General features: G+C 35.0%; 3 protein-coding genes across 5 annotated transcripts in view; 1 reads left to right on the plus strand and 2 right to left on the minus strand.

Moving 5' to 3' along the window:
- The window catches only part of LOC127880046 (conserved oligomeric Golgi complex subunit 1-like), a 37,682-nt gene extending 27,411 nt beyond the window's left edge, over nucleotides 1–10,271 (minus strand). For 2 of the 3 annotated variants that reach the window (XM_052427272.1, XM_052427271.1), the window contains exons 1-7: nucleotides 10,179–10,271; nucleotides 7,598–7,682; nucleotides 6,724–6,768; nucleotides 5,943–6,009; nucleotides 5,482–5,591; nucleotides 1,556–1,625; nucleotides 1,087–1,266 (exon numbers count right to left, since the gene is read on the minus strand). In XM_052427272.1, coding sequence (XP_052283232.1) covers nucleotides 1,087–1,266; nucleotides 1,556–1,625; nucleotides 5,482–5,591; nucleotides 5,943–6,009; nucleotides 6,724–6,768; nucleotides 7,598–7,682; nucleotides 10,179–10,212 — 591 coding nt within the window. In that variant the 5' untranslated portion in view covers nucleotides 10,213–10,271. Of the gene's footprint in view, nucleotides 1–1,086; nucleotides 1,267–1,555; nucleotides 1,626–5,481; nucleotides 5,592–5,942; nucleotides 6,010–6,723; nucleotides 6,769–7,597; nucleotides 7,683–9,557; nucleotides 9,634–10,178 lie in introns of those variants that run through there. The other variant, XM_052427273.1, reaches the window with a different exon arrangement.
- Nucleotides 1–27,052, minus strand: part of LOC127880050 (SHC-transforming protein 1-like) — a 153,198-nt gene that overhangs the window by 48,155 nt on the left and 77,991 nt on the right. The gene's annotated exons all lie outside the window — the stretch shown is intronic.
- Nucleotides 11,430–17,412, plus strand: LOC127880054 (lectin ADEL-like). Its single transcript, XM_052427282.1, has 4 exons — nucleotides 11,430–11,495; nucleotides 16,163–16,223; nucleotides 16,633–16,736; nucleotides 17,006–17,412. Exons 2-4 carry the CDS (start codon nucleotides 16,175–16,177, stop codon nucleotides 17,324–17,326), a joined length of 474 nt encoding a protein of 157 aa, XP_052283242.1. The 5' UTR covers nucleotides 11,430–11,495; nucleotides 16,163–16,174; the 3' UTR covers nucleotides 17,327–17,412.

A 27,052-nucleotide genomic window follows, 5' to 3' on the forward strand; every position in this document is an offset into this window, starting at 1 on the left:
TATATTTCCACTACCGGCTCCACCATTGTCAGAAATATCACCATTGTCAGATTATTCTTTTTTATTTGTTGCCATAGCAACCACAATTTTTTATGTAAGAACAAAATGAAATGACGTGCATAATGTCCATATTGCCATCTATCCATGTTTCATGAAAGAATATGAAGAACTTTTAAAGTAATGGCAAGATCCAGACAACCACCACTGTCGGCAGCATTTCTAGTCTATTTGTTGCCATAGCAACCAGAATTCTTGACGTAGGAACAAAACGAAAAGACGTTCATAATCTCCATATTGCCATCTGACCATGTTTCAAGTTTCATGAAAAAATATGTAGAACTTTTAAAATTATTGCAGGATCCAGAAAAGTGTGACTGACTGACGGACAGAGCGGTGAAACCGGTAGGGGACAATAAAAGATCAACAAAAAATGTAATTCAGCTGAGCAGTAAAGAAAACAGGCTTTTCCCAAGGCGGTTTTAGCACAGCAGGTCGGCAGTGCCTGGACTTCACAGTCAATTTCGCCACGACGTTTGGTTTCGCGATCATGTCGCCGTGGCACTTGAACATTTCACAAGCTCTTGCAAGCTCTTATTCAAATGTTGTTTGCATCCCACCAGCGACCAATCAAAACTTGCATGCGCTCATTAGCTGTGTGTGCATGAGGGGCTTAGATAAGTCCTGAGAACGATTTATGGGTCGTTACTGGGGGTCAATTATGGTGTTTGTCCCCTTATAGTTATAGACAATGATCTGTAAATGTGGCATAAGAGCCATTACAGGTATGCTCAATTTGTTTGTTCGTTTTATTTTTAAGTGTTTACAACTGTTCCAGCGGTGTTTCAAAAATAAATTGTAACTGTTGTTTGTTTAGGTTGTGGTAATTTAAGTTATAATAACAATTAATTAGAATCAAACATCTCATTTTATTTCTCACACCCACGTAACATGTTTTCACGCTATTCATAAGTAAGTTTAATTACATCTTGTTACCATTTCATACAAAATACAAAATAGAGTTTTTTATCTTTGTTCAGATTTCATCTTGCAGAATCTGTAATAATGAAAACAGAAAGATATTCTGACCTGCAAGATGGTGGATTTAAAGTGGCTGATAGCTGCCCATTGCCGAGTAAGGACTGGGAACCAGTACAGGAAGTTGGATGCATTCTGGGAGTTGAGATGCAGACTGGTGTTAATGTGCTGGGACAGCAGGTACAGTCTGCTAGCAGACAGGAAGTCCTCGTTATCTAAATATGTCCAAATCTGAAAAGAAACAAGAGTTTTTACACTTGCTGACATTACAATGAAAAAACAGTTTTATTTATAATGAAACTTTACAGGATGCAAAAAATAAGTAAGATTCAAAATATTATTGACCCAATGGTAATATTTTAACATGATGCAATTTAATTAACAAATATCTGACATTTAATATACTTTTAACAATCTCTTGATGTTTTAAAAGAATTATGTTCTAAAATTTTATTTTACTGAAAGCAAAAATTGAAAACTATTCGCAGAAGGTTTAATTTTTTCCATTAAAAGAACTTACTTTTTCCGGCATATCAAGAAGCAGCTTAATCTGGGATGAAACCTCGTGGAATCTGGCTTCCTCTTTTCTTCTGTTATAAAGGAATCAAGGAATATTACCAAAGGAAACAGATTACCCCCAAATTCCATGTTTGTCTTAAAACTCCCCTTATGTCAAAGCAGGCTAATTATAGGCAATTGCGACTTTTCATCTCTACGTCTAACCTTGACCTTTGAGGTCATGAGACAGATGATACATCTTGGTTTTCATTATGGTACATGTAAGTTATTTCTAAAATTAGGGATGGCATCGAATACCAATAGCGGTATTAGAATGTTGCAAATTCATTCAATCGAATATTCGCATAAAACGGCTGGATTGATTTTACCTTGTTATGTGTTAATTTCCATTGGTTTGTAAGTTATATCCGTTTGCTAAATACGAGTCTTTTTATTAACGTTGCTATAGAATAATTGTATCGCTGTCAACTAATACTATGACCGATACTGTGATCGGGCACAAATAGAATGAAAAACATTGTGTCATAGAATTTTATTTTTTAATGATTCCACAGATTTGAAGCAGACCGCGCATATGTAAAACTAAGTTTACGCACATTACACGTTGCGGTCTTCTTATCCACAGACCGTGTTAAGTATTCCATACTGCAGAAGGGACTGGTGGAATTTTCAGATTTGAATTATGATTCCTTGATGATAGTTTAATTTATATTATCTGTTACTTTTGAGTAATTCACATATTTAAATGTCTGTTCAAACTGTGATCACAAAAACTAAATTATTATTCGCAAGTAAATTGAAGCCCTTAATTGGTACCTAATTGACAAACAACAGTTTGGGCCCTTTCTTATAGTAAGTATATTGCATTGCGCGATTTGAGTAATTCACACATTTTAATGGCTGTACATACTGTGATCACAAAACTTAATTATTATTCGCCGGTCAATTGAAACCGATAATTGGCACCCCACTGGCAAACAATAGTCGTGATTTCAGTTGCTTTTTAGTAAGCGGTTCGCAGGTCATTAAATATTGGTGAAATTACGTTTGGAAAAAAATGCGAACATGCGAATATCATTTTTATTATTCGAATGCTGACCATTCAATCGAATATTCGATTATTCTAATAATTTTGCCATCCCTATCTAAAATGCATGATGAGTGCTAAAGTTACTGTTGTAGAAGCTGTTTTAGGGTAAAAAATGACCTTTGAAATCTACCTGCTTCCTTAATCTTTGAGCAAGGGTGCCAAGTGCTACCCGAGACACCATTTCTTTCAATTTATTGCATTTGTGCTTCTTACATTGTATTTCAAAATCCATCAATAAATTGCAAAGTTATGAATGAGACAGTCATTCAAAGTTGTTTTATTTCAAAACTTGACCTTTGACTACAAATTGTGACCTTTACTTTTGAGGTAGGGTGAAGGGTGTTACACTCTACAAGTTTTTTTATCATATTTTGCATTTGCTCCAAATTATTTTAAAATCCATTAAGATATTGCAAAGTTTTTCTGAGACAGAAACTTTAAGCTTTTTACAGCCAATTTTGACCTTTGAGACATTACACACAATATGTAGTCTTATGATAGTGGACTTTTGTGAATAGTTATTTCAAAACCAATCCATAATGGCACATGTATAAGACAGGAAACTCCGCACCAACGGAAAAAACAGACAGACCGACAATGCATTGCTACATGTATATGCCACCTGCTTTTTAGAGGGGCATAAAAACATGGAAAACATCATTTTAAAACATCATAGATATTTAAACAATATTTCATACATTATAAAAATAGAAATAAAAGGGAACTAAGGGTAACAATCAGCTGCAATAACAATAAATGTGATAACTACTTCAATAATCTGGGCTGGTATTCAAAATCTCCTAAATAAAATCATAACTAAATCTGTGCTTCAGGGAAAATTTCTGAACAAATATGATACAAGAAATCAGATGCTTTTCTGCTAAAAAAAGATAGAATATTTATAATTTTAGCAATGTTTACTTGTTAAAAACATTTCAATGAAGAAAGATCTTCACATGAAATGGGTAGATACTTGAGGAATTTAATTATTTTAATGAATATTTTTGAATATTTGCTAAGGAGCTTTGTGAAAACAGGAAATGACGTTTCGAATATAATCATGATACACATGGCTCTACCTGTTATCTAACTCCAGTTTGTTCTTGTGGTGCTGGAAAGACCCTGATATCATGTTTACCTACCTGTTATCTAACTACATCTTGTTCTTTCGGTGCTGGGCAGGCCCTGATATCATGTGTACCTACCTGATATCTAACTCCATCTTGTTCTTGCAGTGCTGGACAGACCCTGATATCATGTGTACCTACTTGTTATCTAACTCCATCTTGTTCTTGCGGTGCTGGGCAGACCCTGATATCATGTGTACTTACCTGTTATTTAACTCCAGTTTGTTCTTGCAGTGCTGGACAGACCCTGATATCATGTGTACCTACCTGTTATCTAACTACATCTTGTTCTTGCAGTGCTGGGCAGACCCTGATATCATGTGTACCTACCTGTTATCTAACTCCAGTTTGTTCTTGCGGTGCTGGAAAGACCCTGATATTATGTGTACTTACCTGATATCTAACTCCATCTTGTTCTTGCAGTGCTTGGCAGACCCTGATATCATGTGTACCTACCTGTTATCTAACTACATCTTGTTATTGCGGTGCTGGGCAGGCCCTGATATCATGTGTACCTACCTGTTATCTAACTCCAGTTTGTTTTTGCGGTGCTGGGCAGACCCTGATATCATGTGTCCCTACCTGTTATCTAACTCAAGCTTGTTCTTGCGGTGCTTGGCAGACCCTGATATCATGTGTCCCTACCTGTTATCTAACTCCAGCTTGTTCTTGCGGTGCTGGGCAGACCCTGATATCATGTGTACCTACCTATTATCTAACTCCAGTTTGTTCTTGCGGTGCTGGGCAGACCCTGATATCATGTGAACCTACCTGTTATCTAACTACATCTTGTTCTTGCAGTGCTGGGCAGACCCTGATATCATGTGTACCTACCTGTTATCTAACTCCAGTTTGTTCTTGCGGTGCTGGAAAGACCCTGATATTATGTGTACTTACCTGATATCTAACTCCATCTTGTTCTTGCAGTGCTGGGCAGACCCTGATATCATGTGTACCTACCTGTTATCTAACTACATCTTGTTATTGCGGTGCTGGGCAGGCCCTGATATCATGTGTACCTACCTGTTATCTAACTCAAGCTTGTTCTTGCGGTGCTGGGCAGACCCTGATCATGTGTACCTACCTGTTATCTAACTCCAGCTTGTTCTTGCGGTGCTGGGCAGACCCTGATCATGTGTACCTACCTGTTATCTAACTCCAGCTTGTTCTTGCGGTGCTGGGCAGACCCTGATCATGTGTACTTACCTGTTATCTAACTCCAGCTTGTTCTTGCAGTGCTGGGCAGACCCTGATATCATGTGTACCTACCTGTTATCTATTTAAAGCTTGTTCTTGCGGTGCTTGGCAGACCCTGATATCATGTGTACCTACCTGTTATCTAACTCCAGCTTGTTCTTGCGGTGCTGGGCAGACCCTGATATCATGTGTACCTACCTGTTATCTATTTAAAGCTTGTTCTTGCGGTGCTTGGCAGACCCTGATATCATGTGTACCTACCTGTTATCTAACTCCAGCTTGTTCTTGCGGTGCTGGGCAGACCCTGATATCATGTGTACCTACCTGTTATCTATTTCAAGCTTGTTCTTGCGGTGCTTGGCAGACCCTGATATCATGTGTACCTACCTGTTATCTATTTCAAGCTTGTTCTTGCGGTGCTGGGCAGACCCTGATATCATGTGTCCCTACCTGTTATTTAACTCAAGCTTGTTCTTGCGGTGCTTGGCAGACCCTTATATCATGTGTCCCTACCTGTTATCTAACTCAAGCTTGTTCTTGCGGTGCTTGGCAGACCCTGATATCATGTGACTCTGCTTGAGCTCCTTGCACAAACCTTCTATGTTGCTTATGGTAGACATCACCTGTATTTAATATCTACACATTTTAACAATTACAAATAAGTTTGCAAACTGACACAAAATATTATGTTACAAAAGCAACTGTCCAAATAACATTTTCATTAATTAAAATACTTTTTTGGAGGTTTGAAGGTGAAAGATTGTGAGGGCAAGTGTAGCTAAATCTGAGAAGTTGAAAATCGTTAATTGTGTCTAAATGTTCACCTTAATCATCTCCTTCTACCAAAAGAAGCACAGAAACGGTTTTCATAAATATATAGCTGAACGTTTTTTTCATAAATATATAGCATGTGATATTGAATTAATTTCTGCTTCGAAACTACAGCATTTCAGACAAAGCAAACAATCTCATACATTTAAAGCGCTATTCTTCATCTCAGCTATGGTGTCTGCAGCTTCAATCAAGTCACGGTACCGCTCTCTACAACAGAAATACTAAATGGTTGAATCACTTCAATTACTGTTTAAAAACAAAGTCTGGTCACATGATTGAAGATGATGCCATACCTTTTTCACTACATGATATAATATGATGCAAATAACATTATAATATTAAAAGAAATTCTAAGTTTTAAAAAGTTGCATGTAGGATAACACAAGAGCACCGCATATCAGGTGCCAACGCTGGGCTGCAGGTAAAGTTTTGAATAAATGAAAGCTTGTCAGATTATTTTTTTTTAAAGGTCACAGTCACCTTTGACCTTTGACCTAGTGACCCAAAAATGGGTGTGGCGTGTAGCAGTCATCAAGGTGCATGTACATATGAAGTTTCAAAGTTGTAGATTGAAGCACTTCGATTTTAGAGCCAATGTTAAGGTTTTAGCACGACGCCTACAGCGGACGAAACAACACGATGAGCTGGCTATGACAATACCTCGGGTTTTCTCCGAAAACAGCAGAGCTAAAAAAAAGCATATGCACAACTTCAATTTAGAGAGACCAATATATGAAAGTTTGAATATTGAATGATGAAAAGTGTAGAGTAAATTGTTTGGCCACTTGATGTCTATGGACAGACAGAGGAGAATTCAATATAACCCCCTTTACTCTGATGAAGGGGTGTATTAAAGCGCAAAATAAATGTCATGTAAATACACTTAAATTAAGGGACATTTCTAAACACCGAACAACTTACCCAACCATAGTTCTCAAATCTTCCTTTTTTCTTTCTATGTCAGACCTGAAAATAATCAGAAAAGACTTTTTAACTGAAAGCTTAACTACATGTTACACATACAACATCTAATTGAGTTATTGAATAAGCTTAGAATTTGAAAAAACAAATTGAGATTGCTCATTACAATTTTCCATTTGCATATTCAGTTGTCATGCAGACCTTTCAAGACAGGAACACAACCATAACTCGTCTGTGTATAACAATTTGTATTTTGAGTTTCAACAGAGTAAATGATTAATATGTGAAGTATTTTAATGACATTTTCCTGCTCCACCATTAAGCCTTTTCAGTCTGAGTCACAAAATCTGAGTCACTTGAGTGATATGGTGCACAGATTTAGAACAATAAACTTGATTCTATCATTCCATTCTTTATTTACTTCAAATAAATCCATCCAGCTCTTTTGGTTTTTTATTATCACTATTTTGAAGCCTTAAATGCAATGCCAAGCAAATATTGTATATTAATTTGCATATTGTTTATTGCAAAAAGTCTGGATTGGGACAACATATTTTCAGACTCTTGCTTAAATGGCAAGTGGATGATCATTACACTAGAAAGATTCTGCTTGTCTACATTTATTACATTCAATTGCTATCTAGGGTTTGATGATCGAATTATCTCAGGGAAGAAACTACCCCCACCCAGCCTAGTGTGTTTACCAAAGAGAACCATTTGTGAAGCAATCTTGACACCCAAATGTAAAAGAACATTAGAATGGAGAAATTACATCTAAATGCAATTACTTATTATATTGGAATGAAAGTATCGTTTCTTGCATATACACCTTTAAAAGATGTGACTAGTAGAAAAGTATGTATTTATGCATTACCTTGTTCTCTTCTCGATCCCTCGTATCTCTTCAATGGTATGTACCTCAAACAGCCGGTTAGAGTCCATCTCCTGGACAGGCAGGGCTGAAACACGTGCACAAACAGCTTAGGAGTTTACTAGTGGTATTAACTACATAGACAGTACTAGATTAGTGTTGGTTACAGATGAGTTTATTAAGCTACGCTTTGAAAATCTGCATAAAAATCTTCAGTGGATTGGTATATGGGAATCCACACTAGATAAAGTTTGTCCAACAAATTGATTATAAGCAACATCACTGCCACCAATATTCTTGGTGTGTCTACGACAACAGTGAACACTTCTGTGAACTTTTGAATTTGAACTTGATTGCTTCTAGCCAGAATGCCATAAGAACGTACAGCCCTGCCAGCGATTTTCCTTGTCCAATTGGGAAAAGTACCTGTACCGGTCCGATTGGGAAAAATTGAGTCGTGAAAACCTCAAAATTGGGAAAAATCGAGTCGTGAAATCCTGAAATTGGGAAAATCGCGTCGTGAAGTTTGGGTCTTATTGAATACATCATACAGTTCATACTTAATTGAACATACCCATTTAAATAATCATTTGCAGGCATGCCTTAATGACCATTAAGTTATAAAGTTTATATTAATAACAAAATATTATAAAGAACACACCAAATCAATTACTAGTTGTTTTAATCTCTTTTAAAGCAATGTCTCTCTCTTTCATTTTTGTGAAATTTCAACAATCTTTGATGTTTAATCATCACTCAGTTGCTTGCATCCCTCCCTGCACAGCATCATTATTGCTGTCAATGTGTCCTGTGATTGATGGTTCCGATTGGTTTTTTGGCATAATATTTGCTATTATGACTCATTTCAAACTACGATAAGGTTACAAACCGACGTAAAACAGTACGCTGGCTGCCTGGCAAAAGAACCGGAAACAGTAACAACTCTATTGATTGAATGCGCTGAATAATAAAACCCGAAATTAATCGAGCGCGTGGTTACACACAACTATATGATTTTCTTTGTTCGCTCGCCGAAAGTTGGTTTTTTTACGAAACTTTCTATCGTTTTGAGAAAAAATTCGGACGCTGATTGGGATTTTTCCAGATGCCGATTGGGAATTTGGGAATTTTCGCTCGATTGGGAAAGTACCGTTTTGGGAATTTGGGAATTTTCGTTCGATTGGGAAAGTACCGTTTACCGGTACTTTATAAAGAAGGAGGAAAATCGCTGCCTGCTTTTACTTGGTCCAAAGATATTGCAGCAAAATCATTACGTTTGGCATTGGGAGGCAGTCTTAATGAATTCTCACACTAGCCAAAGGGGTCCTTGTCAATCCTGCCATGTCCTGGGTCTTTGAAGGAACCCAGTAAGAACACCAGTCCGTTGTCAAAATGTCATTAGAATGATTTTTACTTTAATTTCTTCAGTAACATTAGAAAATAAGATTACCTTAACAAATAACATATACTTTTAAGAATTACAGTACTCAACATGTATGGTTATTATACTGCCCCAACCGTAATACTCTGATCATACTGTCAAGTGTTTCCCTGCCGCTTTCCATGTCCTTAAATGCGCCAAATTTTCAAAAGTGGTGATATTTGTTTCTTAGTGGGAATATTATTACTGACCCTATATTTGTAGTCTATGTTTATCCGTATCACAATAAATCTCGTTTGGTACAATACTGAAGCATACTAAGTCACCACATGGTGTACAAACAAGTCCAAATGGAATTGTTTATTATCAGATCATTAATAAGCCTTTTGTTGCAGACAAAAGTAAATGTTGTGAAAGATTATCTCCGAATTTCGAACTAACGGATACAAATATATGGGGTTTATTTTAGTAAAGATATAAGGCATTTCGAAGCTTGACATAAAATCATGCATTTCACTCTGCTAAGCATGTAAAATGTTACTTTATCTTTAACAAAAATTAACGAAAAGAACACATAAGTACTTCTCCCATCAGTTGTCATCGTCGACAAATTTGCTTGTTGTTGTTGTTTGCTCTCTGGTACGGTATATGTATGTCGTTGTCGACGATTTAACAGTTGTTAACATTAATTAATATCAAATCTTTGTGTATGAAAATTTTATCATCATCATCATCATCATCATCATCATCATCATCATCATCATCATCATCATCATCATCATCATCATCATCATCATCATCATCATCATCATCATTATCATCGTCATCGCCATCGTCGTCGTCGTCATCATCATCATCATCATCATCATCATCATCATCATCATCATCATCATCATCATCATCATCATCATCATCATCATCATCATCATCATCATCATTACCATCATCATCATCATCACATCATTATCATCATCATCATCATTATCATCATCGTCACCACCATCTGCATCATCATCTGCATCATCATCATCAGCATCATTTAATAATGAAACTCGCTTAGTAAAACTTATTGCCATTTTTAATTCTGAGTGCCCGCCCTGTGAATTCTTTCACTTTCACCTTCAATAAGGTTCATGAAATTTATAGACAATAAATGAAATCGTAGCCGAAATCCTAAATAGTTGCCATTGGTTGTTTTCTTACCGAATGTTAACCGATTTATATGCGGGTAGACCATTTAACAGATAGTAGGACAACATCGTCACGAGTCCGTGACTCGAGAGCGTTTCGCATAAGCCTTAGGCTTTCTATGCAATCGAGCTAAAATAAAAAAAGGTTTAAACTAACATCGTCACGATGTTTTCGTATATAACGCGAACGTGCCTATACAACATGTCAACTGATTATTATGTTATACGTTAAAGGGGCCTTTTCACGTGTTGGTAAATTGATAAAATAAAAATAAAAATGGTTTCAGATTCGTAAATTTTCGTTGTAGTTATTATATTCGCGAGGAAACAGTAATGCTGAAAATTTACTATGCTCTAAAATATCCATTAAATGCATCTTTTGACGATTTAAAGATCTGAAAATTGTAAAGCGTTGCAACGCGAAGCGATTGAATAATTTGGAGAGTTCTGTTGTTGTCGTTATATTTTATGATAATGCAAGCATTGCTTATATAAAGTGTAAAAAAAACATCAAAAATTGTATGAGCAAGGATGGCGCAGCACAAGGTCAGCACATAAGGTAGTCGTGAAGACTCAGCGATGACCTGTAAATAAACTCTCACATACTCAACGGATGGCCGAGTTGTCTAAGCGATAGACTTTTACTTCAGGGGTCAGTGGTTCGAGCCCAGATGAGGGTTTCTTTTTTCTTTCTTTAATTTTATCCTTGTTTTTTTACTGGGGCTTTTTAAATCCAATGTTTACATTTACCAATATAAAGCATTTAATGACAAACTTCAATACATTCAAAAATCTGTGAATTGGCCCCTTTAAGCCAACAGCCGTGTAGACACTGTTTACTTTCAAACAAAAATCCGCATTCCTTAACTAGATTGTTAATCAATTGTCATGAACAAGTAATAAAATGATACCGGTTTGTTTTAACAAATTATTGACGGTTGACCAAACAAACAGTTCACGTATAATCAAGAAATATATCCCGGATGCAGACGCATATATACATGTGCGTGTTTTACCATGATTTGCCTTAAATGAAAATAGTTTGAAGATTATTTTAAGCATTAGCTGAAATCAATGTAATTTGTATATCTGTTCGATATTGCTGCTGTTTTTTGCTGTTATTGGTATTGTTTTTGTTGTTATATTTGGGGTGTTGGTGGTGGAGGTTGAGTTGGTCATTTTGGTCACGGAGCGTATATTGTCCGTGTTTTGGTAGATGATGTTATTGTTAATAAACACCGACATTGTTTAATATTTCTTTTTTAGAATAACTGCAACGCCATGCATTGTATGACAGTCGTTAGCTTACTGATGTGTGGACTTCTAGCAGGTACTTCTTGTTATTTATGAAAAATGTTGCTTACATATTACATGTACTAATATTGTAATAACGCAACTATTTTAACAATGTAACATTGATTTCTTAATTCAATAGTGGTGATGAGCTATCACTATTATACTGAATAGAAACGACTCTCTAATAGGGTGTTGATTCTTACTGGGAAAAAACAAATTTTAAAAAGTATTTCCAATATAATCCTTAAATCCTGCATGTAGTTATGACAAAATGCTGTTTGTTTTTTTACATGGTTATCACGAATTTTGAGTATTTTAAATATTTGCTGCGAAGATGTTCTGTAGTAGAAAATTATTACTATAACATCTGACCGCCTGGGTGCGCTGGCATTTTTCTTTCATATGTACAATGAACATTTGTGAACAAATCTAATACAACTGTTTTTATCCAATCTTCATGAAACTTGGTCAGAACATTTGTTGAAACGATACACGAACGAGTTCGAAAATGGCTCCGATCTGTTAAAACATTATGGGGTAAGGGGTGAATCCGCTTCTCTTATATAATTATAGTGAAATCATGTTTATACTCTAGATGTCACATTTGTGGTTCAGTCTTCATGAAATTTAATGAGAAAATGTGTTGTATACCTCATCAGAGTTCCATAATTGCTCTCGTTCGATGAAAAAAAGTTTCCAGGGCCGGGGCAGTTATCCGTATAGGGCTATAATGAAACCTTGATAACTCTTTAGTTCCAATTGGAAAATGGTTCCGGACCTTTGAATATACTGGCCCCAGGGAGCGAGGTAGTCTGTATCACAGGTGGTAAGCGTGTGGCTATGATATTAATTAGTGAAAACATCATTTTGAATGATAAATAATTAAATTATTACGAAAAATCAACTTTTCTGAAAAAAAAATCACTATCAAATATATACATAACAAATACATTTGATAGTGAATTTGTTTTTCAGAAAAGTAGATTTTTCGTTATATTTTGATTATTTATCATTCAAAATGATGTTTTCACTAATTAATATCATAGCCAAACGCTAACCACAGTCATGACAAGAATATGCAAATACGTTTAATTCAAAGTATATTCGTTCTACTATGTCGACCACAATTTCCATTTAGACATATATTTTTCGTGTTTCACTGACTTTTTTCAATACTTAATATATGTTTATACACTGAATTTACAAAGACATGTACATGTAAAGACTTAATTAACCATATGTACCGTGCTTTGAGTTCAGTCCAAAATTTTACATTTTTTATTTTACATAAATACTTATTTATTAACAACACAATATTAAAGGAATTCACTTATTCACGTTGTGGTAAATTGACAAAATTAAAAAAGTCGTTTCAGATTCGCAAATTTTCGTTTTACTTATGATATTTGGGAGGAAACAGTAATACTGAACATTTACCATGCTCTAAAATAGCCATTATATGCATCTTTTGACGATTTAATAACCTGAAAATTATAAAGCGTTGCAACGCGAAACGATTGAATAATGTGGAGAGTTCTGTTGTCGTTATATTTTGTGAAACTACGAGGATTGCTGATATAAAGTATAAAATACATCCTTCATTATATACGCACGGATCGCCTAGTAGTCTCAGCGGTAGACCCCTGGCACTCCAGGGGTCAGTGGTGCGAGCCCTGTTCAGGGTTACTTGTTTATTTTATTTTATTCTTGAGTTTTTACTGGAGTTTTTTATAATGACAAACTTCAATACATGCCAAAATATGTGAATCGGCCCCTTTAAGTAATTTTAAATAAAATATGTTCCAGGTGAACATCTACACTCTAAGTATGATTACAGTTCCTAGACAGCATAAAACATAATTATCTAACATTTGCGTGTTGCAGTAATAATGGACAATATAAACAACATTTGTTTTAACACAAAAAGTTCACTTTTACGAAGAATTCTATTTAATTTTGTATCCAATAAGTGCAAACATTACCCAAAAAAAATTAAAAAAATCAGGTTAAAATTAGGTTAACAGCAGTTATTTTTCGCTAAATCAATTATGAATAACATATATAATTAGAAATACTATGTTAAAAACGACAGTTATCTTTATTTTCAGACAGATATTTACAAACGCTTAGTTTGACTAAGAAGACTAAACAATTTATGTTGTTGATGTTCATTTAATTCATCCAGATTTAATTTGTTTACATAGATACCGTTTTTCTGATGTCTAACAAAAGCGTGTCCGCAAAATTATAGTCGCAAATGTGTAATGAGAGTAAATGCGTGAATAAGGACTTGTAGTACGAAGAATGACGTGGACAATTTAGATACACCAACAATTAAGGGGCAAGCATTTTATGTGCTGAGATCCCAACGTGACTCATGGGCGTGCAACTATTTGAATGGTACAAAGAAGCCAAGTGTCGTACATTCAAATACCACAGCCTACTAGTTTATAAAACGTCTTATTTTGTACATAAAAGCACAGTAAAGCAGTACAAAATCATTTTATATACATGTACAAAACCACTCTAAAACAGTTACGAGAGACGATGGTTCTAAACATTATAAAAGTGTTCAACAATTATATACATCATACCAATTTCACATCTGTTAGAAAAATAAAAAAGATCCTGAAGGAAATGCAATTTAAAATGATTAATTTTCTTAAAATAAATAAAAAATATAATAACGCACATATAAACTAGGAGACAATGCAATTTGTGCATTATTAACAGTTTTGTAGTTACGACATACAAGGTAGATTCATCATCATCATCATCATCATCATCATCATCATCATCATCATCATCATCATCATCATCATCATCATCATCATCATCATCATCATCATCATCATCATCATCATCATCATCATCATCATCATCATCATCATCATCGTCATCCTCATCATCATCATCTTCTTCTTCTTCTTTTTCTTCAACAACATCATCATCATCATCATCGTCACCGACGTCGTCGTCGTTGTTATCATCATCAGCAGCAGTAGCAGCAGAAGCAGCAGAAGCAGCATCACATAAAGTTATCTTGTGTCTGATATAAAAACGATTTTAATAATTAAACATTTGATGAATTAATTAAAAAAAATACAAGCACTTCTTGCAAATACTCCATCGTATATTGGTATGAATTTCATTTTGTTAACGCTGAATGTAGATTAGCTTGTGGATACTGCAAATACTCCATCGGATATAAAAAGGGAATATTACAACAGATGTATGGCTTCATCATCATCATCATCATCATCATCATCATCATCATCATCATCATCATCATCATCATCATCATCATCATCATCATCATCATCATCATCATCATCATCATCATCATCATAATCATCGTCATCGTCGTCGTTGTCGTTATCGTCATCATCATCATCATCATCTTCTTCTTTTTCTTCATCATCATCATCATCATCATCATCATCATCATCATCATCATCATCATCATCATCATCATCATCATCGACGTCGTCGTCGTCGTCCTTGTTATCATCATCAGCAGCAGTAGCAGCATCACATAAAGTAATCTTGTGTTTGATATAAAACAATTTTAATAATTAAACATTTGATGAATTAAATAAAAAATACAAGCACTTCTTGCAAATACTCCATCGTATGGTATGCATTTTATTTTGTAAACGCTGAATGTAGATTAGCTTGTGGATACTGCAAATACTCCATCGGATATAAAATATGGCATATTACAACAGATGTATGGCTTCATCAAGTATTAGACAGTGCATATTTCACATAGGGTAAACATTGCATCCGTACTCTGAGTTTGACTAAAATAAGTTTTGTAACCAGAAATACATGTTAGATTGATGAGTTTTCTGAGTGTATATAGTTTTGCATGTAACAAATAAACCAATATTCTTTGTTGGAGAGCTGATTTATAATAAAATGTTCCAAGATTGTGTCTTTGTCCACTTGCATTAAAAAAAGTTGCGTCCATTGCGTTGATTTAGTTATGAAACTAGCTTATTTTAACTTATTGCAATATTTAATTCTGAGTTTCCGCCCTTTGGTTTCTTTAACCAATCAAATTCGTGACAGCTATAGTCCCTTAATTAAATCAAAATACGAAATTCATAATTGTTGCCATTGGTTGTTTTCATGCCGAATGCAAACCGATTTATGTGTGGTTACACCATTTATTCGATATTAGGACAACAACAACGGTGTCACGATAGGTTGAACACGGGCTAATACAACATGTCAACTTATTAGTTTGTCCTACGTTAAGTTCACGGCTGTTTATAAAGGACAGAGGCCACTTTGTGGTTTGTAAAAAATCCGCATTCTTTCAACTGGTTGTTAGTAAGTTGTCAAAGAGACGTAGAAAACTGACATCGGTTTCATTTAATTAATAATTGATGGTTGAGTAAATAAACATTTCTCGTACAATCTAGAAATATCTCCCGGATGCAGACATAGATATATATATATTGCGTGTTTTTACCATGGTCTGCATTAAATTAAGGGAAAAAATTCGAAGAACATATTTCATTATTACTGGCAATCAAGGTAATTTGTATTTTTTTCCGATGTTGCTGATCTTTTTGCTGTTATTGACATTGTTGTTGTTGGCGGTGGTGGTAGTGACTGCTGCGTTCGTCGTTTTTGTTAGATTATTTTATAATAAATAACCACCGAAAATGTTTAATGTGTCCTTTATTTTAGAACTGCAACGCCATGCATTGTGTGATAATCGTTAGCTTGCTGCTGTGCGGACTTATAGCAGGTATTTATTTTCGTTTATAAAAAATGACTTATTTACACATTTCATGTAACAATAGAACAATAACTCAACAATCGCATCCATGTAACACTAAGTTCTTAGTTAAACATGCGTGATAAGCTATCAATACTAATCTGACTAGAAACGACTGACTAATAGTGTGTGGATTCTCACTGAATCCTTACAGGTTTATTGTTAACTTTCATAAATAGCTTTTAAATAGGGCACTACTCCTTCATTTTTGTTACGTTTATAGATACACTTCGCCCTGTTAACGTCGAAATTTAACTTAAAAATGGACCAACTGATTGACTCTGACAAAGAGGCTTGCGATTTAAATTAAGTCACAACAGTTTTATTTGCTTCTATGGGATCATATACGTTAAAATGTCACATCTGTCGCGCTTTTCAGGTGCTTATGGCTGTGATGTCCAGGCAACCATTGATTGCTCCAGCAACAGCTTCCGATACGCCACTTGTGCCGTGCCCGGGGGACTTGCTGTTGGCATTGTCACGGTACGACTTTAAAAACCCATTTCTTTTGGTGGTAAAACACCCAAAAATCATGCTTATATTGTTATGATTTGGATTATAACTTGGTTGTGCGATCGGTCAAGTTTAAACAAATAATTAAATACTGTGAATCTACATATACACCACCAGAAGGGAATCTTATAGAAGCATGTGTTCCTTTATGTAAGACGATACATATATAGCCAATCATTGTTGACATTTGTTCAAGCAATACAAATAAGTTAAAAGTACGCTATGATTTCTGTTTATAGGTGATCCAAAAACACTCGCGATCTGCATGCACGCTGGGCATTAGCTTCGGCTACAGCGCTGGCTCGGTATGGGTGAACCAAGGCTGCCGCGCCACGTTCAACGTCTGCTCGTGCCGGAACTACCAGTCAATAGACTGCGACAGCTGGGACTTTGCTCACCAGGTCTGTGGCGTTCCCGGAGCCGCGGCAGTCACGTACGTCCGGCTCGCCCAACAGCGCTCAAATTCCGCGTGTATCCTGAACTCAAGCTATGGTATCGACGGCGCCAACATCTATGCCAAGAGCGGCTGCAGGGGGCGATTCGACGTCTGCTACAATTAGTAATGTTGCCTCTGTGCGAATATTACATAACAACTATAAATTATTGCGTGTTTAATATGCTAAAATAAACAAATTTAATCGTGCAATGCCATATTCTTATTATTTTTTTCGAAGTGTTTCTTGCATAGATTATGATTAAAACATCCGGTATTGATAATTGCCCGACGCGCATGCCCGTGACGACGCCATGCATGACAAGACTGAAGGCCATAAAACTATTACAACTCTGTAGTTCTAACGGTTCATCGCGGATTTGACACCCGCGATGCTTCACATGACGTCTGATCAAGGATTCTATGCACATTAACATTACCATGTGAGTACGGTGGCGTTGACTACTACGCAACATACATATATTAAAATAGAAATCATCTTTCAATCTTGATTAAACATACAAAGTGCAAACCAAAAAAGCAAAGCTGTAAGACCACCGATAAAACCCAAACGGATTTGAAGTACAAGGTACATCGAACGTGGTTTTCTAGTATAAATGTTATGATAGTAATGATCAACAGCTTCGATCAGACCCAAAATGACCAACGAACGATCACCAAAATAGGCCGATTCAATAATTTTACCTTGATGACATGCATGAATGACAAACTAGGCTGCTATGGCGTAACATTTTATTTGAAACGGATCACAGACAAATATGGTACAGACATGAAAGGACTTTGCAAATACTTTTCATTTTAATTTTATTCTTTCTTGATTAATGATAAATTGTCGACCACGATTTCCATTTAGACGGATATTGACTCACGCTACTTTTTAATTTACTTCAAAGAAGACTTAACAATTTATGTTGTTCATTTTATGTTGCATCCAGATTTATTGTATGTAATCATATTAAAACCATTTTGCTGTTGCCTAACAAAAATATTTCCGCACAATTATATTCGCAAACGTGGAATGAGAGTTAATGCGTGCATAAATACGAAGAATGACGAAAATTAGTACGAAAATTGTGATACTGCCAGATTTTCTTAAATAAAATATCCCTTTTGCAGTTTTCAGCAACAAAATTTTGTCAGCGAAATTATGGTCTCAACCATATATATATATAAAATGAGAATAAATACTTGTACTAGGAAGAACGACGTGATCATTTACATACGCATTACTCCTACAAATATGAGGTCGAATAAGTAGATAACGTCTAATTATTTGGACTTAGATAGCATATAAATACTGAATCATGCAAAACAGCAGTATATAGATAACTTTAAGAGAAAACATTATGCCAAAATTTAATGTCCATGGTTTCCGCTGTCGATCGCCATTGTCACAAATTGCAACAAGTTAAAAAGATTGGCGACACACTTCCGAAAATGGCGATTAATAAATACGTAACTGCGAACTATTATTAATGCGCATACGAATGCATCATTTGTTTGCTTCTACTGCCAGTTGACACCGACTTCAATATTCTTATTGATTTTGTAAATGTCATTTTTGAAAAGCAACCGAGAAAAAACAAAAAGTACCAAATAAATCTAGCATCAACGTGATTACGTGATAATTATCGCTTTATACTTAAAGTGTAGTGCGATTCGTGAACCGACCTATAACTTTTCCTTCTTACCCTCTTCACACCTACTTGAACGATGTTTTGGATTTTTAAATGTCGGACAATCGGGACGACATCGATTGCTTTCTGTAAGAAAAAAACGAAAAAAAAAACGTACGTCGTCGGTTTTCGAACCTAGCATGTATTGAATTGGAAGCGGATGCCACTGCGCCACGCAAACTTTTACCTTTCGATGCGAAACACAATATCTATAACAGAGGGGGCAATCACGTGATAGTCAAGATGGCAACGTCCATGCCGAGACAGTTATTTTTCGCCGTTTTATATCCTTCATTGCTTTTGTTTTATTTTTAAATGACTCTAAATATCCAGCCATATCCGTAAAAGGTGGTAAGCGTTTATTTCGTATAAAAAATACCCTATATATCTCGACTTTACGCCCAGCTTTCTTTCTTTACGAAAATTTTATGTACTCAGAGTACGGGCCACACCAGGCACCCGCTGACATGGCCGTTAACCGACACAACAGTCAGCAATATCAACCGGCACCGCTTGACACCTGCCTAGCGCCCGGCAGTAAAGATTACTAATAAGCCCAACTAGATAGCTCTAGCCATAATCGCGAGGATGTGCACATGTCGATGTTTTTTTTTCAAGTGAATTCCCACATTTATCCATCTCCGTTTTTGTTTTTGGAGATAAGTCGAACGTTTCACAGAAGAGGGGAATGCATACATTCAATCGAGTGCAACACACGGAGGAAATAGAGCGATTGTTCAATCGTGTAAATAATGAGTGAAGCGTAATGAAATGATACCATATCATAACACATTTGCCAAAGGGATGAAAATACAAGCAAGATTTTTAATGTAAAGCATTTCAACACATATTTGACATATTTTCGCTATACTTCATTAGGAGATTCCGTTCAAAAGCGGCGATATAAGTTGTATTAGTTTTAATGTTTATGTCCTGTTATATGTATTGTCATATTGCTATTATATCAAAATACTATCGTTAATAAAAAATTCTCTGCTGATTCTGTTTCTTAAGTTTCACTATTCATATATATAAGATCTGACATGAGTTGTCATATCATAACATATTTTATCAAACGAGTTCAGAAAATTTGTTAGTCAGCGAGCCTTTGGCGAACTTACTAACGAATTTTCTGGACGAGTTTAATAAAATATGGTATGGTATTACAACGAGTGTCAGATCTTTTTATTGCATGCTTAACCAGAGAGCACAACCAACACATGCCAACATCTGTGAAAAGGCCCCTTTAGTGAAATATGTTAATACATGTACTGCCGATTAGTTGAATTTGTACATAGTGTTTATATAAAGATAAATGCACCATTTTGTGACAGTACAGATATTCTTTAAATCTACATTTTCAGCAGAATGTTTTGTATATATAAATGTTCATTTTTTCATGTCGTAATTAATGCATGCGTTTCAACGGCAGCTTTATCATGGTCAACTGAGTTGCCATAATCAATACAATTTAATTGTTTTTATTTGGTTCTTTGTTTTTTATGCCTCCAATAGGGTGGAATATACCAGTCATACTTACCGTCTGTTAGATGTTTATGGAATACAAAATACAGAACAACAACCAAATTTGCATGTTATTTAAACAATACACACAAAAGTTCACAAACATACAAGCATTCCATATACAATCGGCATAAGCATTGCTCAAATTAGAAATACAAATTGCCAGCTAAAATGTAATAACCATTCCTCTGCACTGTCTTCAGAGTGTCTGAAGAGGTTAGCTCCTTTCAACTACTATGCTGGCTAGACTGTGACCCAGCCTTGCTGTCACCTGCTTCAGCATAGAGGATCAACTCTTTATGATGCATACAAGTATCAACTAAATCCATTCTTTGTACAAAAAGATTTAGGAATACAGCATCATATACACGAAATATTGTTTGAAGGAATTTTAAAGTTACAAAAAGTAGGATTTCCAAGCCAACTCGAATGCAATGGATCCATGGATTACTAAGTACTGCTAAAGTACTTCGATATTTGAGAGCTTTAATTTGAATCAAATTCATATTTATCTGCTATTTCCTTAAACAATGGAGCCTGAAGATTAACAAGACAACAACACAATTGAAAATTTTTTGTCGCTAAATGTTTCTTTTGTGCAGGAATATGATGTAAAATGTCATAAGTTTTTAACCTTTCATTTGCCCTTTCTACATGAATTCGGCTCCTTCAAATTTTAAAGCAAAGTAAAGCTTCCTCTTTTGTGAAATGACCTTTACCAGAAAGAAAAGGAGGAATGTTTAAAGAAACTCCCGCAGTAAGTTTATCAAAACTATTGAAGCCCTTATCACCCAAAATCAAGTCGCCTGGTTTAAGTTGCTCTAATATTTTCGAGTGATCAACAATTGCTGCATCTGATGTAGAGCCTGGATAAAGATTTACACAAAAAACTAATGCACCATTTAGAGCAACACATGTTACAGCTTTTACATTATGTCTACTCTTATAATTACTATAAGAAAGTGTTTGATGGTTCATGTAAAAAGGAACATCCTGCACAATTTCTGTATCATCCATTGCAATTCTTGCAGAACTAAAGTCTTCAAATGACTTCGGCATGGATCCCTTGCATTTGAGTTGGCTTGGAATCCCTACTTTAAGTAAAATTCCCTCAAACGATATTTCGTGAAGCACAGAAATATGTGTATTTATAATGTTCGAAACAGTTCCTCTGCTTGTATCGAATCTAACTGCACAATCTAAGTCCTCCCAATTCAGACGTAATTTCGTAAGGGTGATTAATAGTTGATCCTCTATGCTGAAGCAGTTTACAGTCCAGTCAGCATAGTAGTTGAAAGGAGCTAACCTCTTCAGAACATCAACCAGGACTGGGAAGACGTCGACAGGAAAAGATGTGTAGAGCAGCATCTGAATTAAAACAGTGTGACATGAACATATTGAGTGAGTGAGCAATGTTGTAACTGTGGTAGGAAATAAAAAGGATTAGACATTATATACAAATAAAGCTTTTTAATACAATACAATCAAAATTACATTTGTATTCCACTGACAAAACTCCATAATGTTTGTAACAAAAAATCATTCTGAGTCAGTGATATCATTATTCTATATGTTCCAACTTAAAAAGAAAAGCAATTAGCCACTTTAAGTATATAAGTATATAAAAGTCATTCATATACTTGTACACAGTATCGACATGATGGATTGTACCGATTTCAAATGGAAGAAGAAGTACGAAAAAAGAAACTTGTCTTATAACCAGAAAGAATTATATATTTTGTTATGTATTTTTTCATTGAGTATATTTTACAAGTTTAAAAACAAATACCTTATCATTATCACCAATTATGTCCTGAACAGACATTTTGGATGGACGCACTTTCATGCGGCCAAGTTCACCCTCTAGACGGGCTATCTCCCTTTCTAACTCTTAAACTGCATATGAAAAATAATGAAAACTTTCATTATTAAAATGTTGCTGTATATTGAATGTCAATCAGTGATTTTTTTACCTGTGAGTCCTGCATCCATCCTGCACTCACAAAAACCTCTAAGGGTGCAAAGTGAGTCCCAAAAATGCATTGACATTTCTCAAAAATATAATATCGTTTAATATTTGGACTCATTCTTTCAATTCAGGGACTCATGGATTTGCAAGTTATTGAGTCCAAGGACTCAGATGAGAAAATTTGTAAGAACAAGAGCACCGCATAACGGGTGCCAACGCTCGGCTGCAAGTGCAGTTTTGTCAGATTTTTTTAAAGGTCACAGTGACCTTGACCCTTGGCCTAGTGACCCCAAAATGGATGTGGAGTGTAGAACTCATCAAGGTGCATCTACATATGAAGTTTCAAAGTTGTAGGTGAAAGCACTTTGATTTTAGAGCCAATGTAAAGGTTTTAGAACTACCCCGGCGGACGGCTGACAACAAGCTGGCTATGACAATACCTCGGGTTTTCTCCGAAAACAGCCGAGCTAAAAATCACTGGTCAATGGTGTGAGTATTCGAGTAAGCATAATTTAACAAAAATCTGTAACATACTTGATTTTGTTGGTAGTTCAGCATCAATGTCATTATAAGCCCTGTAGTCATGCGTATGATAATAATGGTCTTGGGAAATTGTAGGAACATCTACTGGTATGCTTTCTTTGACATCGTCCCTTTCCACCAACTTCGGCCTTTTGCATCTGTTGTAAGAAAATAATTAATATAGCAAAAACGGAAACTGAAAACTAGTAAACCTTATCAGAAGAGAAATTATTGTTATTATCCATTTCTTTTATAACAGAATACCAACTATAAACATAACACGAGAACAATTGGGATCATCACCATAGAATGGTCAATGCGAACCATGATTTAAGACTGTTTTAATGAACATATACATTCTACTACAAATTCTGTACACAAATTTAAACTGTTCAATGAAAAATTAATTTGCTTATGTTAAAAAACAATAAAAGAAATATAGCTCTACCATGTTATAATAAATATTCTACACTTTTTTCTATGATATTTAAAAAAGAAACACAGAAAGTTAATTTAAACAACATTGTGTTCCATACATGTATATCTTTAGTAATTTACCTTTTAGGGGTGTTCATTTCTGGGAAATGTAGATCTTTCTTCTGGTAATAAAAATAGTTGGTCCATTTTTAGCTCATCTTTTTTTTGAAAAAAAGTATGTGCTATTGCCATCACCTTGGCGTCGGCGTCTGAGTCGGCGTCAGCGTCCGGTTAAGTTTTGTGTTTAGGTCCACTTTTCTCGTAAAGTATCAAAGCTATTGCATTCAAACTTGGTTCACTTACTTACTTACTATCATGAGGGGACTGGACAGGCAAAGTAAGATAACTCTGGCGTGCATTTTGACAGAATTACATGTATGTGCCATTTTCATACTTAGAAAATTGAAAATTTGGTTAAGTTTTGTGTTTAGGTCCACTTTTCTCATAAAGCACCAAAGCTATTGCATTCAAACTTGATACACTTACTTATTATCATGAGGGGACGGGGCAAGCAAAGTTAGATAACTCTGGCGTGCATTTTGACAGAATTATGTGCCCTTTGTATACTTAGAAAATTGGTTAAGTTTTGTGTTTAGGTCCACTTTATTCCTAAAGTATCAACGCTATTGCTTTCATACTTGCGACACTTACTTACTATCATAAGAGGACTGTGCAGGCACAGTTATGTAACTCTGACTGGCATTTTGACAGAATTATGGCCCCTTTATACTTAGAAAATTGAAAATTTCGTATAGTTTTGTGTTTTGGGCCGCTTTACCCTTAAATATTATAGCTATTGCTTTCAGACTTGGAACACTCACAAACTATCATAAGGGAACTGTACGGAATAAGTTGCAAAAATCTGGTTGTCGTTTTGACGGAATTATGGCCTTTTTTTGACTTAGTAACTTTGAATATATGGTTAAATTTTGTGTTGACATCCACTTTACTTCTCAAGTATCAAGGCTATTGCTTTCAAACTTCAAATACTTTCATACTACCATGAGGGTACTAAACATGGCAAGTTGAATTTTACCTTGACCTTTGAATGACCTGGACTCTCAAGGTCAAATAATTAAATTTTGCAAAAATTGCCATTACTTCGTTATTTATGATCAGATTTGATTGATACTTTGACAAAACAACTCTTACATGACATACTACAATAGACTCCACCCAAACTATCCCCCATGCCCCCCCCCCCGAATCCCCCTCCAACTATCCCACCCAAGAACCCCCCCCCCCCCCTATTTATTTTTTTTTGCATTTTTATTTCTTATTTTTGGAAGATAATGTAATAAAAGACAACACCCCCAAACTATACACCCCTCTCCACCCCACCCATCCATCTTTTTTGATTGAAGTATTGAGATATTTCCCTTCACCTTTAAAAAGAAAAATAGGTGAGCGGTCTGCACCCGCAAGGCGGTGCTCTTGTCTTTCTTTCCATCTACAAAATGACAGCTACATATCCGGGCATTCCCGTTAACATCCCTGTCTGCTCGTCTGGAAATATTGAATTTATTTTTCATTACGTATGATATTGACAAATATTTTGACCCAGATATTTTGACAACCGCATTGCCTACCACTGGAATATCAATGTTTCCCGCTTGAAATCGTTCGGAAAAGAATATAAAAAATTCCAACCATATCGCATGTTTTAGTCATCAAGTGATTTTTTTATATCAATGCAGAAAATAGACATGCATCAAAGTTGATTTAAAATAACAAGCATCAATGGTATTTCAGCTAGGTTCCTTAAGGATGGGGCAGATGTTTTGAAAAGTCCAATTCGTTTTCTTGTTAACTTGTCTATATCTGAGGAATGTGTTCCGGATGACTTTAAACAAGCTAGGATTAAACCTTTGCACAAGAAAGATAGTAAGTTAGATGTTGGAAATTATAGGCCAGTCAGTATACTTAGTGTAACTTCAAAATTTTTAGAAAGAGCAGTGTACATACAATTGGAATCTTTTTTAACGTAAAACACTATTTTTTATGAACATCAATCAGGATTTAGAAAATCATATTCTACATGTTCTACAGAGAGTTGTCTTATTCAGCTTCTATATTTTATTTAATTAAAAACCTCAAAAGGATTGTATACTGGAATGATAATGTTAGATCTACAAAAGGCCTTCGATACAGTTAATCACAATATTCTTTTTGGAAAATTAGAACTTATGGGCATACGATCGATTCCCTGGTTTAAATCTTACCTATCAGATAGAAGTCAAATTATTAGTATTGGTAAGTGTTCCTCTAGTTCTAACCCTGTTTCGTGTGGTGAGCCACAAGGTAGTATTTTAGGGCCTCTTCTCTTTCTTTGTTACGTGAACAATATGATTATAAGCATAGACAAAGAATGCAAACTTATTTTATACTCTGATGATAGTACAATTTTATTTAGTCATAAAGATCCTGATTTTATATCCCAAAAGCTTGGTCTTGTTTTACAATATTGTTCTGAATGGCTTGTGGATAACAAGTTGTCACTACATCTCGGCAAAACAGTATATGATGTTTGGGCCAATACGAAAAGTAAGCAAACTAAAAGTGTCTCCAGTAAATTGTAATTATGCAAAATAAAATTATCAGGTTTAATAAAGGTTACGAACCAAGAACCTCCATTACCAATGAAGATTTTGTACAATTGAAAATGTTAATTGTGGAAAACAGAGTGAAACAACTTAAATTAAGTTATATGCATAAAATTGATTTTGGAAAATGTCCTTCATATTTCAGCGAAACCTTTGAAAAATCATCAAGATCTGGAAAAAATAATTCATAATTTCAACTGTGACAAATACTTATAAAAAAAACATTCAAATACTCTGGGTCTACAGATTGGTATTCCCTTCCAGAGGACATAAAAAAAGTGGAAAATTTTGACAAATTTAAAAGAATGGTTAAAAAACATCTACAAAACAAACAAACTGAGAGAAGTGAGGACATAGATCTATATATGTATTGTTAATATATGAATATAACTGTGAAACAATTGGAATCTGTGATATACATGTATACTATTTTAAATGTTTCCATATTTGCAATAATATGTATTTAGTTAAGCCTCATGTTTGGTAATGTTTTTTCATTTTTTGTTAACATTGGTTTAGTTTTCGGATTGAGACAAATGCTAGGTTATTCACATGTTTTCTCTCAATCAAACACCAAAGTATATGTGTGTAAGTTAGATCATATAACAACTTGATCATTTTTGTTCTCGTACTGTTAATGTACCGCATTGGAAATAAGCTTTTAGCTTAGGTCAAATATTGCATTTCAATTGATAACTAATTTTTTATAACTGTTATACTATATATAGATTTGAATTTATTTAAATATATATATATATTATTTGATAATTACAGCTGTCATAATAACAGTGGTGTAACTATGTTTCTATGCTTGTATGTATTGTGGTGATATTGTTATATATGTTTGACCTAGAATGTAAATAAATAAATAAATAGATTAAACATTAAATAAATAAACAATAATAAACAATTGTACTAGTAAATGGCAAGAAATCATTAAGGGAGTGCCTCAAGGCTCTATACTCGATCCGTTGATCTTTAATATCTTTATCAATGATATTTTTTATTTTATAGATAAGTCAACCCTGTATAACTATGCAGACGACAATACCCTTTCCTTC

Source organism: Dreissena polymorpha, chromosome 4, assembly GCF_020536995.1.
Source record: "Dreissena polymorpha isolate Duluth1 chromosome 4, UMN_Dpol_1.0, whole genome shotgun sequence".
Taxonomy (NCBI): Eukaryota; Metazoa; Mollusca; class Bivalvia; order Myida; family Dreissenidae; genus Dreissena; species Dreissena polymorpha.